General features: G+C 38.4%; 1 protein-coding gene across 1 annotated transcript in view; it reads right to left on the bottom strand.

The window, feature by feature from the left end:
• LOC114062010 (rap1 GTPase-GDP dissociation stimulator 1-like) overlaps nt 1-18,036 on the bottom strand; it is a 35,410-nt gene extending 17,374 nt beyond the window's left edge. Inside the window, exons 1-3 of the mRNA XM_027893018.1 lie at nt 17,958-18,036; nt 2,296-2,418; nt 2,024-2,149 (exon numbers count right to left, since the gene is read on the bottom strand). Coding sequence (XP_027748819.1) covers nt 2,024-2,149; nt 2,296-2,418; nt 17,958-18,036 — 328 coding nt within the window. The remainder of the gene's footprint in view (nt 1-2,023; nt 2,150-2,295; nt 2,419-17,957) is intronic.
• Nucleotides 18,037-18,241: the final 205 nt, after the last annotated feature.

Raw genomic sequence — 18,241 nt, 5'->3', positions numbered from 1 at the left:
TAAAGCTTGTGCTGTGGGTGCAGGCTAACGTGTGTGTGGAAGGAATGCAAGTCTGGGACATTTTTTGCTAAATGTCCTGGTGTTACTTTGGCTTGAGGAATTATGCCACTGTAAAAATAGATAAGGGCAATTGCCTGTGCATTTCTACTACTAGTTCAGCTTCCCAAGCAAGTTCTGATGAGTAGTTTTTCTTGGGATGTATCTGAAAATTGAGTAAAGCACAGACAGTTGGCATTTTCATCTTGGGGAATGGGAATCTCCAACTTCTACTATGGCTTCTTTTGTTCTGAAAGGCTGTGAGATGAAAGGGACTGGAAATACATAATAAAAAATAGTGACTCATATAGCAAATGTCAATATACTTGTTTTTTGCATGGTAGAATAATGCTTAAAAAATTTAGTTAAGTGTTTTACCAATACCTGGGTTATTATAAGATACCACTAAAAGATAGAATGCTTTAAAGTTAATCTAGGGAAATAATGCTCTTCCTCATCTTGGGAGCCTTGGAGTGCTTGAATTCAAGGTATTTTGGGAATTTTTAGAGGCTGAGTAAGTTTTTTTTTTAAGCATGTGTAAATTTTTATGACTTAAGGGAAGTCAACAAAGCAAGTAAAACTTAATTAGGTCCTGCATCCAGCATACTGACTCCACTTGTCTCTATCCACATGCACACTTGCTGAGGAAAACGCTGATAACTGCTTGCTTTCTTTTTGTAGTTTGTCTTGTAATGAATGAAAGCTTAATATCTAAAGTGTTTTTGAGAATGCCAAGAGCTATAAAATAGCAAGTTGGACAGTGATGGTGACTTCACAGTACAAGGGCACTGTTTTGCAGCAGTGTCTTGCTGAGAGCCAGACTGGAACTTGTGGGACAGCGTGTATGGCAGACCCTAGAAAGTGTCTGGGTGCCACTGTGGCGTATACAATTGTAATTCAGTCAGAGAATTGGTGAAGGTAATTTTTCTTTCCTTTGATGTATTTATTGCTGTGCTAGTAATAGAATTTATTAAATCATGTATCTCATAGTCACAGTCATCTTGGCAAGGCTGTGCAGGGCCTGTGCTGTGCCAGAAGGGAAGCAGATGTGCAGTATTGACCATATGCTGTAGCAGTGCTGGTGTACAGGAGTGGCATGAGCCTTGCATGTAATTTATAGGGGGAAGGTTTTTTTAAACTATTACTTTTCATTCCCTGGCAAATACATGTAACTTGGAGGGAGCTAGTGAAATCTGTAACAAGTACTTATCATGCTTGGATTTCATAAGAATGGTGCAGGGTGGTAAATCATAGCTTTCTAAGTAAAGCTGTGCAGATCCGTGCAAGAAGGATAGGAGAAAGAAGATTGAAGGAAGAGGGTAATAAAAGATAGAAGATACTGGATGAAAAATTCCGTATTACATTCAGTATGCAATAAGTATTTTTGATCAGTCTTGGAGTTAAAGGTAAAAAAAAAATCTTAAACTATTTGGGCAAGTAAATGAAAATTGTTTAATTGGTGAGACCAACAGGCAAGTGAGTGTCCAGGCAATCTGGAGCACAAAGATCTCCTACATGCAAGCGGTGGTCCTCAGAGAAGACCATTCCCTGCATAGATAATATTTCAGTATTTTAAAGTTTTTTAGAGTCTGGGTTTTTTCCAACACACTTTTCAAAAATCTTTTGCTTTATTACTTTGCTCTTATTACTTTGGAAGAAGACCAAGCCATTCAGGATTTGGGCAAATCTGCAAAATTGATTAAGATATGTGTATGAGGCTCTGCTCCTCTTGTAATTGCAGAGCAGTTCTGACAAAGATGTGCCACCTTGAAGTCAAAAATACAGCAGGGAAACCCAAAGTGCAGGAGGTGTTTAGGGTACATTCAGCCTGGTATCTGTGAGCTGTGTGAATTGTATATCTAACTGGAGGCTGAAGTACATTACGTGCTCAGGTCTCATAAAGTTATTATGAGTAACAGGTTAAAATGCCTTTCAAAATGATGCCTTAGAGCACGGGAAAATCAGATTCTTGTATGTGGATACTTACGATTGTCATAACAGATACGGCCAATGGCCCTCCCAGTGTGGAGCAACATTTCTTGGTCCCTGCTCTCCAGCAAAGGTATCAATATTGGAACCAAATCTGCTTCAATACATGGTTTCTTCATTTCCTCTGTAGGTAAAGGAGAGGTTTTTGCCATGTAGAAATAAAACAATTGCAATGCCAGTCGCTGGTAGCCATGAAACCAAATTCAAGAGTGGAAACATACAGCTAAGGTGCTGTAATATGCCTTATAGTTACACTTGAGCACAACTTACCATTTTTGGCTATCTCTGAGAGCACATGGGCTGCTTTCACTGCACATCGTGGATTGCCCTTCAGGAGTTTTGCCAAAGTTAGAAAGATCCCACTCTCTCTGAGTAGGCAGAGGGATCCCTGCTCTGTAATGATAAGCGTTAGCAATACCTGCCATAGGTTTACAGCTGATTTATTTACGTGTTGCTTTGTTTCCTGGGATTCTGAGTGGGTGTCTGTGGGATCCAAGGTTCTGATTTAACAAGGTACTTAAAGGCTGTCTCAGTCTAAATATATGGGAACATCGATCTGCTTGAACTTGCAGGAATGTGGTTCCAGCTGATTACTCTGCTTCGTGCTGAATTGAAGCACAGGTGGCAAAGCAAAGAGGAAAACGGTTTCATCTTCTCTGACTATAAAAGGATGCTTGCATAAGGCACAGGAAGTCAGGGATTAAGATACTATTCCTGAGGTATGGCCTAGCAATTAATTTTGCAGGTAGGCACAGCATCTTTTATTAGAGTAGCAATTAGAACAGTCAATTCCCTTAGCCTTTTTTGATTAAAAATATAGCTAGCTGACCTTAATGTAGTAAATCACCATCTGCCAGGAGATTGAAATAAACGCAGGTTTATGTCTTTTTAGGAGAATGTGCAGAGACTTTAAGGACTTTTGTATAAGGAGACTAGGAAGTACTTTTTTAAATACCTGACAAGGTCACCCTAAGTTAATCCTAGGAGTCTATAGTAAATGGAAGATTAAATCTGGAATTTCTCTGCAGCTTCAGGTGTTTTAGTGACCAATGGCTTTATTTGGTTACAGGTAGATTTATGATTTTGTACAGAGAGAAAAGACAATAAAACAAACCAGCCTGAGGAAAATGAGACGTCTAAAAGCAACCACTTCTTGCAATACAGGTTATCACAATAGACAACACCTGCAATGAATGCTTTTGGATTATACAAATGGTTAAATGTTAATCTGGAGTGATACTTAGCTATCTTCAGTAAGAGCCAGGAGAATCCCATTCAAACTTTCAAGAATCTGATCTTCTGCTTCTGTGTCATCTCCACAAAGTCCAAGATATTCCAGGTGCTTACTCAGGGTTTCTAAACAGAATGGGACAGAAGACTGGGGTGAGCCAGAATGGGAAATATTTAGAGTTCTTTATGGTAGTTCTTTTCAGTCCCAGTGACTGACCAGAAGATCATTTCCTAAAGAGTTGAGTTCTAAATATGCTCATTAAATAACTCATTTAATCCAAGAGCATGAGGTCAAAGGCCTGGTCCACTTCTCAGATAGCACACAGCTCTTGAACAGCCATAAACATGCAGAGATAAATTCTATCTGGAAAAAGAAATTAGCATATAATAACTGTGGCAGAGTTGGAGGTGAGGAGGAGAGAGGAATAATGAGAGGACCCACATCAAACCTGTAATTTCTAAATACCTGTTTATCATAAAGATAGTACTTGCAGTTCAATCAGCTGAGTGTCTGCTCTGATAGTGGCTGGTGGCAGCATCAGAAGAATGCAAGACACAAACAGATGTGATAACACACTTCTCCCTTGTTTCTGGCAACCTGGGCCATAGATAAATACCCAGTATTTACATCAATATATTTAATACATTTTGATCTACTTTTATGCAATAAATTTGTTTACTCATATAAGTGAATTCATACTTTTTATATCCACAGCACACTGTGATATTAAGTACCACAGTTTCACTGTTGTAAGAGGAAGATACTTCCCTTTGTTTTAAAATATCAACCATAACCCTCAAAGTTAATGGTACTACCTTAATAGTAGTAACAGAAAGGAAATTACCTTTACTATTTGCCTTTCCCATGCCTATTATGATTAGATGGATTTTTATTAAATCCCTCCCTTGTAATTCCTCTGCCAATTCACTTAACACTTAGAGAAACTTTTATTCGTTTGTTATGTGTTTGGTGTTTTTTTCCTTTGGTGAGTGGCTAGATTTGAAAGTGTTCTCAAGGTTCAGGTGTACTGAGAGATTGTAATGTTTTGTTTCCTACTCTGTTAATTCTTTGTCTATTTGAGAATGTCTTTTCTGCAGCTATTCAAAATGACTTGTTATCTTCTGGGGAAAGGGAGTTAAACCCCACCAGCATTCATAATTAGGCCATCTTTTCCCCTTGTAGGTTGTCTTCTATTTACAGACATTGAACTTGATGTGCCTCTTTATCCCAAGTTGTACAGGATGCTGTAATTTTTCTGCAATTCTCTACAGTGGGTTTTAATTTTGAATACTCCAAATAATAAAAAACCCTCCTTACTCTTTTGTTTCTAGGTTGTTTGTGAATATATTGAATGACACAGGTTATGGCAAAGGGAACATCTAATAATTTTGGCTTTCTTTAGTGAGAGAAGTCTTTATTCCACTCTTTAGACCTCATCAGATAACCTTCTCTCATATCCCAAGAAAACTTAGATAAACCCTATTGAAAAGTTTGTAGAAACCAAAATGCATTCTTAGCAGTATCTCCTTTACTGATCTACTTGCCAGGTCTTAAAAAATATCTTTAAAGAGAGACAGGTTGCGCTTTACTTGCCTCCACAAAACTCACATAGATTTTCATTTTTTATTGTGCCTATGTTTAGTAATTCTGTGCTTTACTATAATGCAATAATTTACCTATACAGAGATCAGATTTCTGTACTTTAATTTCCTGCATTCTTCACAGCTGTTTTTGTAAACTCGTCCCACTTTTACTGCTTTCCACTCCGTCAGTTCTGTTGTTGAACTAAATGGCATTCCGTGTGTCACAGTTACTGATTCGACAATTCGTTTTTTATCCCTTATGAACTCAGGAGTAAAACATCCATTTCTGACGGTGGGTTACCCCCTATTTTATTGATTTGTTCTAAATCTTCTGCCCTTTCAATATGAAGATTCCTCCATCTAATTCCTGAAAACAAAAAGACCTAAAGTGGCTGAAATCAATGGAAGAAATAATGCTGGGAAACTGATGTCTGAAGTAGTTAGTGTAGTAGGATACAATATAGGATGTTACCAAAACTGTAGCAAAATAACGTTTCTACTTTACAACCTGTTTAATTGAAAACAATGAGCCGTGAGTCTTGCCCTAGAAATCCTTTGCTGAGGATTAGTAATTGATCATTCATTTTTGTTGTTTGATGAATTCACTAATTTCTCTTTCCTTAATGTGTCCATTGGTTAATGTGATTTTTTTTTTAAATTAAAATGCATGTATTTGGTGCATACAGGAATTTACTTCAGAGGAATTAGAAGTGTTTTGAAGAAAGGATGAAATAAAGGGAGTAGAAGTAGAACATAGTTAAGGGCTGTTACTGCCCCTTGACAGGAAAATTTATTTGACTTAAAAAATTCAAAGCAGTTTTTTAAGGACAATGACAATTTTGGGTTTATGCTTTAACAAAATGCCATCTTCAGAAAAATGGCTGGGTTCATCAGGTCCGGTTCTTCTGTCAAAATTTGCTGAATGAATGATTTTATACGAATGAAGTACAGCAGAATGCAGATTTTTCACAAAAACAAACAAAACAAAAACTCCAAACAAACAAAAAAACCCCCCCACCCCCCCTGACCTGAACAACCTGAGAGTTGAATCAGCTTTGATCTTAAACTAGATCTCGGGGAGTGGGCAGGAAGCTGCTGTTGGCATTTGCCTCCAGTATTCTCTTACAAGAGCAATAGTGATATTTACAGTTACATTTCTAATATAATTAGGATCTATAAAAACATGAAAAGACAAGTGGATCTCTTAAGCTGGAGGAGGTTGTTTTACAAATCGCAGGGAACAGTCTATACTGGTTGCTCATTGGGTTGGTATTGTGGATACTAGAAATGCAGATGCTTTGTTTTTTCTCCAGGGAATGGATCAGTGGAATAACACCATATGCATGATGACAGACTAAGCCCTTGTAAACAGTCCCTCTGGTTATAGTCTGTAGTGTTAAGAAATGAGTACCATGAGCACAAAAAATGGACCAAGTAGCTGGCTAAAGAACTACTTTTATAAAAGCCTTGCAGAAACTCTAGTCTAGCATGTAACTATAGCAGTGTTAAAATATTGAAACCTTTTCTCAGATCCTCAGAATTTTATCATGATTGTTTTTTATAAAAGCTTGATTAATTTCATCAACATGGGACTGATTCCCTGGTAATGGCCAGTCTCTTCGCGAACGAAGAACCGGGGAAGGTTTTTACACCTTCCAGCCTGCGCATTGGATTTTTTTTAGGTGAGACACAGTGTGCGCGGAACTGAGCCCACCCTTTAATCCTGAGGTTCATCTGCCGGGGCCAAGCAGGCTTGGACGGTGGCAGCGAGGTCCTCAGGACGTAGATGGATTGCCTTACAGGGCTAACGAGCTCCATCTGCCCAGGGAGGGGCCCTGACCAGGACTCGAACCTGGGTCTCAGCGTTCACAGTGCTGTGATTTAACCACTTCACCACCAGGGGCTCCATGCTTCTGGAGAGGAATTGAAGCAGACACTGTAAGACACAGCTATTTTTGTGGAGAGGCAGTGGCACACATAGAGATTGTGACTAAAATTGACCAGAAAAGGCTATTTCTGCTTCATGGAAAATTCTGTGTTGTTGACATTTTGTTTCATCCCGTGCTGGAACAGAAATGTTGACATGGTGGAACTTCAGGCAAAACAGAACAATTTGTCTTAGCTGCCTTTTTTTTTTTTTTTTCAATGTGTTTCTCTGCCAGCCGGGGGCTGTCTGGCCGGCTGGTAGGCAAGCTGGAAGGGAGCCAGCCAGGCCAGCCAGCTGGTCAGACAGCAGGGAGTGCCTTCTGCCTTGCTCCTGAGGAGGGCTTTTAGCAGAATAAACATGTTCTCAAGGAATATTATTCATTCTCTTGAATCAGCATTTTTATCAGAGTGTTGCTGATCAGCTTTAGTAATTCACCATAGGAGTGGGGGATGATGGGCTCAGGATCTAATTTTACTTTCTCACTGATTACCTGCAGGGTCTGAGTTTAGAAATCGCCTGAGACTGAAGTACAAAAGGCTTTTTTCCTGAGCTGAAGGGATAGATTATTAATTCATGCATAAATCTGTGCATAAGATACTGAGTAGAACTAGAGTTTTGGTGTGAGAGTTGGTTTTTGATAATCCTAATGAGAGTAGAAACAATAATGCAGAGAACGTGCTTGGACCGTGGAGATTTTATCTGGCTTCTGCAGTGGGGAAAGAGACATGAAGCGTGAGCTCTTCAGATCCCTTGGACCATCACTGTGTCAATTCCCAGTGCAGGTTTTGATCTATAAGGTCTTTAGGGAGTGAGAAAGAAGAATCCCACATGTCTCTCAGTGACTGATTTTGACCCCTCTAACACAGCAACGACTTATCTGATTATTTTCCTCTTTTTATAGCCTTTTGCATGTGTAGGAACTATTTTCTATTATTTTCTAGAGGAAGTATAGACCCTATTTTGCAGTATAAATGCTACATTCAGTAGTATTTATTATTGTCTCGATCCTGAGCAGTGTGAAGTCTCTATGATCCAATTTGTTTGAGGGCTTGAGGCAACTTAATCCAGTCAAATGCCTTGTCTTTCACTGCCCCATACTTTAGCAATTTCACATACTAAATTTATTTTTCTGCCACGTATCTCTAGTATACTTTAGAAGATTCTCCCACATATTATTATTATTATCATCATCATCATTATTCAAAGTGGGAAAACAAGATAAAGTGTTTTTCCAGAATATAAAGATGGGGTAACAATAAAGGTCTATATAGCTCAGTGTAATGTCTCTGGTAATAGATGATTAAGGAACAGTAAAAAACCCTATTGTGTATCCTTTCCTAGGTATGCTTTCCTAACTTCATAGGTGTTTTCTTTGCTGGAAGTTTCATCTTGTTTAATTGCATTTAAATTGATTGAAGTATTTATGTTGAATTTTGGTTTTTAATTTAGCTTCCAGAACTTGGACTAGAGATAAGTGCCAGAAAGTAGTTTTGGATTGAGAGAGAAAATTACTAATTCTTGTTTTCTCTTATTGAAATCATTGTCTGCCCTTCTCTTGGCTCTGCTTTTCTGTAAATGTACTGTATCTCCAGGGCAGGAAACACAAGACTCTATTAAACATATCCTATGTAACAGCTGAAGGATCAGTCCATGTTGATAAACTGCCAGAGTTCTGCAGGTCAAGAGTAGCTCGAGGGTATAAGATGTGTCCTGAAGAAACCAAAAATTCAAGTCATAATACTTGAAAATACCTTTTCAGTCTATCTAGCAATGTAATTACAAGAGAAACAAAAAAGAAAGGTTGACCTGCATTCTTATTAGTGTGGCTCCCTGCAAAATAATGTAGCTGTAAGCCCTCCACTTTGTCACAGTATTTTTTTAATGCTATTCCCTGAAATAACAAAAATAATTCCTGGTTCGTGACATCTCCCATATAAACCTACGGTAACAGATGTACCTGCATGCTGAGTAGAAGAATTAGAATTTAGTAGTCAAAATAAGGTTCCAGGTCTCTTTGTCTGGGAATGTGATATTATATTTCCTTCATAGAAGTGTAAATTGAGGATGGCAAAAATCTAGAAGGGCTGGTAAGTGTATTTGTGTAAAGAGGAAATAAAGCCTGGAAGGTCCAATACTCCTGTTCCTGCTGGCTGTGAATGGTGCAGCTATATGATCATAGCATTTTGCTGTAACCAAGGGAAGCAAAAGCTGCTGCTTTTGACTTTGTTACCAGGGAAGGGAGGAGAAAGGTGCAATACAATTTGAGGAAAGATTTCTTTTTTTTTTTTTTTTTCTTTCTAAATTTCTCCATGGTGAATTACTGTATTTCATCTCCAGAAAGCCATGCAACTGTTTTGGGACTGGGCTGGCTTATATTCTTTCCAATAGAACTATCTTATCTTGGTGCATGAAGTAAAGTATTGGAGGAACAGATCCTCCATCTCTTCAGACTTGCAAACCCGTGGCAAGAAAATTGTCCTATAAATCAGATAAGCTATTATCTATGTCTCCATAAAAAGCCACTTATGGCCATGTTAAAAGATATGTTTTGTGTCTTTGTCGCTGCACTCAAGGGTGATGAGATGTAGGAGAAAAATCACAAGATTAAAAAGGAGCTGGGGAGAGAATTTAAAACCAATATCGTGAGGATGAAAGGGATATAATTATGAGCAACTCCTGACCTGGTGCCTTTTTTTTCCTTCCCTCTTGTTTCTCTATACAGAGTTTTAGATTACTCATGTCTCTTCTGTAGCCGTAAAGAATTCACAATAAAAATAAATTTCAATGCTTCATTTGGCTGACATTTTTAAACTTTTTCTGCATGGAAGTTACTAGACAGAAAACATCTGTAGATAAAAAAATAATTCTGCTTTATGGACAAATTTGCATTACTAAAATTAGAAAAGGGGGAAAGAAACATTTTGGAACACTTTTGAAAGCTTGAGACAGCATTTCAACTTATACTTCTCTTGGTGAATGTTCACTGGATTTTCCTTGGTTTAAGTAAGCTGAATTGAGTTGAAGGTTTGATCCAGTGTGTATGGCAGCATGGAGATTGAAATCCAAGCTGTTGTTTGTAATGACATCCAACACTATTCTAAATTCATTCAACTTGTGCAGTCCTGTAGTTTATGGCCATGTGGGCTTATTTAGCTTTTATATCTTTCTTACCCCTGCATCCCTCAGTGACTCTCTTCAAAGAGGAAAGGAGTAGGAATGGATGATGAGTATGGATTGTCATTATCTGGGAACTTAAATATGTCCTGCTGCCCACACTCAGAATCTGAAAAAGGCCATATTTTCCCCATTATTCTTTTTTCCTGATCTAGACTATTGGTTTGTTGTTTGTTTTTTTTTTTTGGCTGAATGCATAACAGTCTCTAAGCATAGTTTAAAAATACTTGCTGCCAAGAGCTGGAGAACAGAGGAAAGCTCACAGTGTTGTCCACAAAAACCAGCCTTTGCTCACTGCTTTTACAGCCTTTCTGGACTGCACTGGCCCAGCCTGAACTCCTTAGAGCATTGCTCAGTGCCTCTGGTCCTGTGGGATGGGCTTTTGAGCATTTTACTACTTAAAGCACAAGAGAATGCATCAGGTTTTGAAGAAGATTTTTAGTGAAGAAGATTTTTGGATGTTTAGCCTGAGCCACAGGTTGAAAGGATGATGCAGACAGGAATTCAAGCCCAGCTGGCTAGTACTTACATTAATGCTCTCTATTAATCGCTAGGATTAAAAAAAATTTCTTATAATCCATGTCTAAAATTCTCTTAATTGTCATAAATCGCTGGGACAGCCACAAATACTCTTTTTGACATGGTGTCATGCATGGCACTATTTTTTTTTTTCTTCAAAAACTGAGGTAAAGAAATTACCTAGCAGTACAGTAGAAAAATAAAATAAACATAGACCATAAGTGGGTCATCATCTGGTTACCATGGCTGGGTAAGGAGTGTTGGATTTTTAGTTCCTGAACACCAACCATTAGATAGAAAGGTGGCAAGCAGAAAGTATTTAAAAAGTGAGATGGAAAAAGAAGAGAGTGTGCTGATGCAGGAACCCTAACCCTAATATATACCCTTTGAGAACCTGTGCATAGTTCTAACTTGAGCAAAACATAAATTAATGAAGAATTTGAAAATGGAAGCAGTTAAAGGAGATGTAAAAATATTGCATTGTTTGGGTGGGAATTACATGGTTGAAGCTTAGAGTTTCAGGAGGCAGTGACTGAAGTATGAAGCTGTAAGTGCATAAACAAAGATTTTTTTTCTTTGTGAACAGTAAGAAACAGAGATGGACAGAAGAAATTTGCAGAAAAATAGAGATGTGCATTCCTTGTGATAATCCAAATTGATGTATTGTCATGGTGAGAAAAAATGGCAATTGATTTTGAAATGAAGATTGCTTGGCAGGGGGGAAACAATTCTATATTTTTATAATTTTTGACTTTTTTCTTGGATAATTGAATTCCACCAAGGAGGGAATACAGGAAAGAGTGTGCATGAGGAAAGCTATGGATAGACAGCAGATCCTATTGACCTGCGGCTGGTGCTGCACTTTGTGGAGTCAATGAGAAAAATGGCTGCAGAACCCTGACTGATAACAGATAAGAAGAAAAATGTGATTATCCTAGTATAACCTGAAACAGGTCAGTGAGGTAAGTCAGAAGAAACCCAGCTGAGTGCAGTCAGGGAGAACATATGTGCCCAAGAGATGACCTATAGCATGAAAAGCTGCTTAATTGCGTTCTGTTAAACTTACTCCTTTCCTTGAGGGGAAGGAGAATAGGAATAAAATCCACTTCAGTGTAACGTAATCAAAATGTCGTAAACCTGTGTACAAGGATGCACCTTTTACATGCCTGGTAATTTAACTGTGACTCAGTGCTTAGGGAGTAGGTCTGTTTGATACACCAGCTTCATGGGCTAATGCTAAGCCTGAGCTCCCAGCTGCTCCAATTCCTTATGCAAGGTAAGGAAACGTCAGCTTTTGGATTTAGAAGTCAGACTTACAGGAATAGCTACAAATGTACTATGCTCAAAAGCAATTAGTATTGGACCTAAAAATTTCTTTCTTCATCAGCAATAGTTTGTGTTTGAGTCTCATTTTTGGGTAGATTTTTTGTAAAAAAGTGGTCAGGAAACTTGCTGGTCTAAGTCAGATTTCAACTTCTTTTATAGTTGTTTAGTTCCAGGAGGTGTTGGTTTCATCACATATTGTGAAATATAGGGGTAAATTGTCAGTGCTGACAAAACCACATGTGAGCAGATAACTGATTGGACAAATTGGGACAGCTGGGAATAAATTGACTTCATTTATGGAAATGAATGAAATCTCTGTCTTGCTTGCTCACTGGAGATGTAGTTTTCTGCATTTGTTATGAGTGCTGTTCGTCTCTAAAGATATCTTTGATCACACAGTTAATATACATCCAGAGTATGTTGCTTATGTGATGGGCTTGCTATCTGCTCACTCTCTGTAGTATTGCAGCACAAAGTGAATTAAAGGAACCCTTCCCTATGGTTATTATTTGTGTATGGGAAGTAGGCCATAGCCTCAGCCAAATAGCATTCAGCTTAATTTCCCTGGCTTCCTAAATTTAGCTTGAAGAGCTGTCAATGGAGGAAAAACCAATTAGACTCCATAGCAGAGAAAACACTAATTTCCTTTGGCTGACAACTCCTACAAGGGGTTTTTCAGCCAAGCAAAAGAACAGCTGTGAAAATAGAAGCCTCTGTACTGATATCAAAGTATCAGCCCCGTCTTCAACTATTGCTGCTAAACAGTCTGTTGGGAGCGTAGGTGGATGTTGGAGATTATGGACAGTGATAGGAAAGCTGTGGTGTCCGGACCCCAGCGTGTGTCATCAAAAGAAAAGATGCTGATGGGTGTTGGAGGCAGACCACAGAATGGTGGGCTGGATGGCCAGGAACATGTTCCATCCCTGACTCCCAGCTGTCTGCTGCCTCTGCAGTGAAGCAGAAAAGTCTCATCTCTGGCCATGGCAGTGCATGTAATCCGGTTCTCCACAGGGACTTGTTTCAAAGTCTCCTGGTTGGCTGTAGGTGGTTTGGTTGGGGTATGGGTGTCACTAGGGTGTGGCAGCCAAAGCCAGAGCACGTGTCTGACGTAAAGAGGGCATCACCATGCAGAGTCTCAGGCTGCCTGCAGTGGGAACTCCAGCCATGTGGAATGGCTGTTGGAGCAAGGAGGCTCCACCAGGGAGCCCAGTGGCATGAGAGCTACATGGAGAGATGGCAAATAACAAAGCAAATGCAATTTTTGGCCTTTTGTGCCTGAACTCCACCCCAACAGGCACAACAAAGGTGCCACCGTCCAGACAAAAATTCCTGAATTTCTAGGGTTTAATGATTGTTTTCTGTGCAAGTAAACTCATAGGCCTGAGCACTAGTCTGTTCTGCTTGTGTGTGACAATTTTGAGGTAGGTGTATCATGTAGTTTTAGGAGGCTGTAGTACAATGGTATGTTGTTAGATCTGAGAAAGCATTCTTGTTTCCTTTGCTTCTCTGGTACAATGCCAAAAAAAAAAAAAAAAAGAGGAAAAAAAAGTATATTTTTGTAATTCTTGAAAGGACAGATCTTTTGTCTGCAACTTGTCCTCTACCTGTACCTATCTTGTCCTTGCTAATTGCTTGTGTGACTCCACCCAAGATCTGGAAAAAGCCACTGAGAGAGGAAGGTCTCGTCTCTGGGATGTTGAGAAAGACAAGGGTATGATGTGACCTGTGGAGTGGGGTTCCTTATTAATCTCGGAGGCTGATGGAATAAAGTGGACAGTCGTGGAAATTCACATCAATTCTGTCTAATGTAAATTTTTGTGTGGCACTGTCTGAAGCTTTTTTTAGTGCTGAGTATTATAGTGTAAATCTTGGTGTGCATTTGACCCATTTTAAAACCTGAGAGAGAGGTGAAAAAGATCCTTGGAAGACAGTGTTGAAGTTGGTTGCATAATAGATGTGCTAGAAATATTTTTTTCCTGGTTAGTGGGTGTGTTTGGCTATTTTTATGCAGTATAAGATACTTCATAGTGAAAAAAAGGATCATTCTCAAGTCTGACACACATTTTAAAAGTTATGACCTTAGAAGGTCTGTCAGTGCTTAATACAAGTAGCATGCTCTGCTCTAAACCTGAGTTGCTCAGCAAAATCTGCTTATTGATACATCACTTTACCAGTGTCTATAAAGTGTCACTTTTATGCTTGTTCCCAGCAGAGCAAGAAGGATCAGATTTTAAATGCATGCAGGTGTGCTAACAATTTTAAAAATCCCATGATTTTTGGCTGCGTAGTTTTTTGTTGGTTTGGTTTAACTTAATTATGTTGACCTGTTGTTACCTGCGCTGCGTGAATAGGTGTGAGCTCTGCTGCACAAATGGGTTGCATTGCCCAGGCATTGAACGGGGGGCAGGCAGGGAGGGCTGGAATGCAGCCAGAGTCCTGCAGGGACTCGCTTCTGGGACCTCCCAGTGACTGTTCTGTGCTGCCAATCTAAGAGGGCGATTATATCACAGGGTATGTTTGAAAGGGAGAAGACAGATTGAGGTCTTGGAAAAACCCTGGTTGTATCACTGAAATAGATTCAATAAAGCAGTGACCACAGATTCATATAAAGCATTTTAGAGAGTTCATGTCTATAATAGTTCCAAGATATGCAAGATAATATGAGTAGCTTTTATCTTGGGTATCTTTTCCTAGGCTGAATATTGCAATAACGTTCTCATGCACAAGTTTTCTTACATAATATACAAGCTTTTTTGAGAGTCCCTAGTTAAAAATATTAGTATCAAAAGTTCAAAATCTTTGCAGATTCTCTCCCTTTTATTTACCTGGAAGACATGCTTGCAATCATTACAAATTATCTATGCAATTTTTTAAAATACCAAAATGGTTATCAAATTGTATGGCTGAGGCTTTAAGAGAAAGGCAGAAAGGAAATATTTAATAAAGGCAGGGAGGAACTGTCTGTGAACAAGTTGTAAGATTCTGCTGCTGTGATGAGTTCGTGCATTTTGGTCAAAGCACTTTGTGACTAGATTTCTTCCTATTATTCTACTTCTTTTGCATAAAGAAGTTAAAGAATGATAAAATGCTTTTGATGAAGTAGTTTTAGGGTGATAGATATTTCAACAACTGCGTTGAACAGCGCTGATTCCAAATATTTATTTCTGGTATTTCTTAATGTGTTGAAATATTCTCTAATTTGGGCTCTAACATGGACTAATTTCTCTTAAATGGCTATCTACTTTTTCTTTCTAGGATTGGTGTTTTTGAAGAAGTTTCTGCAGGTCTTTCAGTAAAAGTATTTTTAGACTGAACAGGACAGTTTTACACTCTGAGCTGCCATAGGAGCATAGGAAAGTGCCCATACCAGTTTATAAATCAGAATATACTGTCACTGTACTTTAGCTGGACTGAGTACTGAATAAAGTACTTTTTCTTTATAGACTTTATTTTAAATTGTATCTTCACTAGAAAAAAAGCTCTCACCAAAAATTGGATTTTTATATTAGAATATTGAAAGATAATTCATCTCTTTCCAAGAAGGACTGTATTTTACTACCTTAATTTACCTTTCTTCAATGAAGGTGGAGGGGATCCCAAAGCACAAGAACCATAGTTTTAGGTGAATGAATATTAAAAAATACTTGGATTGTCACAGAACAAGAAGTGGTGGGTTGGTTTTTTTCCACCTTATCGGTGACCTTCCAATGCAAACAAGTCGTTAACAACAGAGAAGCAAAGATGAAACCACAGATAGGGGAGTGCTGCTGGGTATGGGTCTTCAGCAACCATCTCAACCTTCCTCAAATACAAGAGCTGTGTTTAACAGAGCATCTTGGAAATGATGCTTAGAGCCTTTGAGGAGTTTGCTCAAAACTGCTGTTGGGGACCCTGTGTCTCCTCTTTCAGCCGGCACAGGTCAGGATGGCTTTACTGACTTTGGTGCAGTCTAGATTCTAGTTCTACAGAACAAGAGCGGCTGAATTTTCATTTGGTACTGGACAGCAACAAGCTTTGTTGATAACAATTTATTTAAGTGCACCTGACACAATGGTTTAAAAATCTAAAAGAAAAAAAACAGCCTGAATTTAAAACTGCAGCTCTGGGATTTCCCTGTGGTGTTGATGTATTAAGGTTATAATGTTCTTGAAGCAAATGGTGAGATGCTGGGGATTGCTGAGAACTGCACACACAAGGAATTTGTAATATTGTCTAGGCTGGCTTTAGTGCTTTCAGTTGTAAGGAAGATAACACAGCTTATATCTAAAAATTGCCAGAATTGTTACACGGTTTTGAATGAATGAATATTTCTTTTTAAAATATAAGTTTGACAAACCTGTACTTAGAAGTGTATGGGTTTCTGTTTGTCATTTATTATTGCACTGTCTAAAGTTTTGTACTTGGGCAGCAGAAACAGTGCTGTGTGAGCAAAAGGATGCTGTAAAGAGCACGAACAAATGTGGGAATAAAAACTTTGAGCCAAGACCAGCAAATATATCAAAAGAATAAACCTCCTGAACAGAACATTCAGAAAGTAGGACAGGTACATATAAATGATGTAGGGATAGAAGAAACAATCCACCCAAGTTCAGTTATCCACCTGAATTGAAATAGAAAGTCAGTTCTACAGAAATGACTCTACAAATAGAGGTGGTTTAGCCAGAAGCAATACCTATCTAATAATTGTTAAGTTCACTTATATTTTGTGCCCATCTCTTGGAGTGTTTACGGTGCTTTGAAATTCAATTTTCACCTGCTTTTTTTTGTCAGTGTCCCAAAACTACTGAGATGTTTAACTTCACTTGAATAATCATTTAATTGACTAGGAAGGTAATCACCCTAAATGGCAGCTCAGTTGCCATACTGCTCTTCGAGACAGATTATTTCACCTTTAAACACGTCAAGTCTTGCTAAGATTAGTTCTGCTGATGTCATGAGATCCAGTTGTGATGTAAGTTGCCATCATATGAATGGAGGTGGAAGGCTGAACCCTGTGATCCAGTTAACCAATACCTTCGAATGATCTGGAGAACAGTGGAAATTAAATTCTCAAAGACGTATTTTAAATCCAGTGTGAAAGGTGTTCCTTTCACATGGAAACATCATAGCTTAGTGCTTACACTCCAGCTTTACTTAGGCTGAGAGCTGAGTCATAAAGAAGCATTTTCAAAGGCTGGACCGCTTAAATGCAGCTCCAGTCTTTTCAGTAGTGCTTAACAAAGTTCAATATACATTCAGAGACACACATAAGTATGTTTGCTTTGATGTATATTGTACTGTCAATAGAGAATGATGAGTTTTAATTCTCTTTCAAATACTTAAATTTCCTAAGAACTCACAATTTTCCAGTGCTTTAAGTTTACTTTTCATTGCCATTCTTATAATTTGCCATTCTCTTAATTTTTTTTGTGAGTCAAGTAGTATTGTTTGAAATAGGACACACAAGAATTTTAGGTCACCTATAGCACTGTATTTATCATACAACTACACTTGTATATTTAAATGACCCTAAATTAGTTTTCTATTTCTGTCACATACATTTGAAATTTCTGGATGAGAGAAAATTAATCACAAAGCAGAGATCACATCTATCTATAGTTAACAAGAGCTTTACTTACCCATAAAAGCTGTAGCTCTCCAGAATGGGGACAATAAAGAATACCTGATCTGTACTGTGAGCCCGTGTCCTTTACAGCTACCAAGCTGTGAATAAGGGGGGATATTTTAGAGCTTTCAAGCTGATGAGCAGCCCACAGCATGCTCACTCTCTTTCCTCCTTCTGCCTTTTTCCTGTGACCCTGCTCTTCAAATGCATCTAATACTCCATAATTACTTAATCCTCCACCGCTGCTTTTGTTTCCAGTCCTTAGATGTCATTAACAGAAATGGAAACACGGTAATTATCATGCTGGGAGAGAACCTTTCAGATCTTCAAAATAGTTTATATTGAATTTCCCTCCACTCTCATTCAGGAGGGTGATTATTGAATCTAGTAAGGGACAGAATTCTAAGAGAGACTAGATTCCTCACTGGCATCTAGGTTGACAGATTTAAAAGTGTCTGACTCCTAAAAGCTACTCTAAAATCTGGCCAAATTTTATCCATGCCTGGACCTTACTTGGTGGGTTCTAAAGCGCTTGAGAAAACTGCTCTTATTCTGCTTCACACTCACCTTTCAAGTTTGCATGGCTGAAGCATATGAGACGATTCTTTTTGTTATCTGTAAAGTTAATAAAGCCTGAAGCTGCCATCTCTGGCTAACTGTTTTGGATGAAGTAGAATGTTTTCTTAAATAATCTCTTTTTTTTTTCCTTTTTTTCCTATTTTTGTAATTGTTATAGGAAAAATACTGATTTTCAAGTGATAGTTTAAAAAAAATATGCAGGTTCTTTTCTTTTTTTCCTATTGCCTTTCTCAGACCACTTTCTGGGAGAGCTGAACCTCTAATAAATAAGA

The sequence above is a fragment of the Empidonax traillii genome, unplaced genomic scaffold (genome assembly GCF_003031625.1).
Source record: "Empidonax traillii isolate 1590-97213 ecotype Southwest subspecies unplaced genomic scaffold, ASM303162v1 scaffold376:size1174107, whole genome shotgun sequence".
NCBI classification, from domain to species: domain Eukaryota; kingdom Metazoa; phylum Chordata; class Aves; order Passeriformes; family Tyrannidae; genus Empidonax; species Empidonax traillii.
Note: the sequence above shows the minus strand (reverse complement) of the source record. Positions and strands in the feature narration are given on the sequence as shown.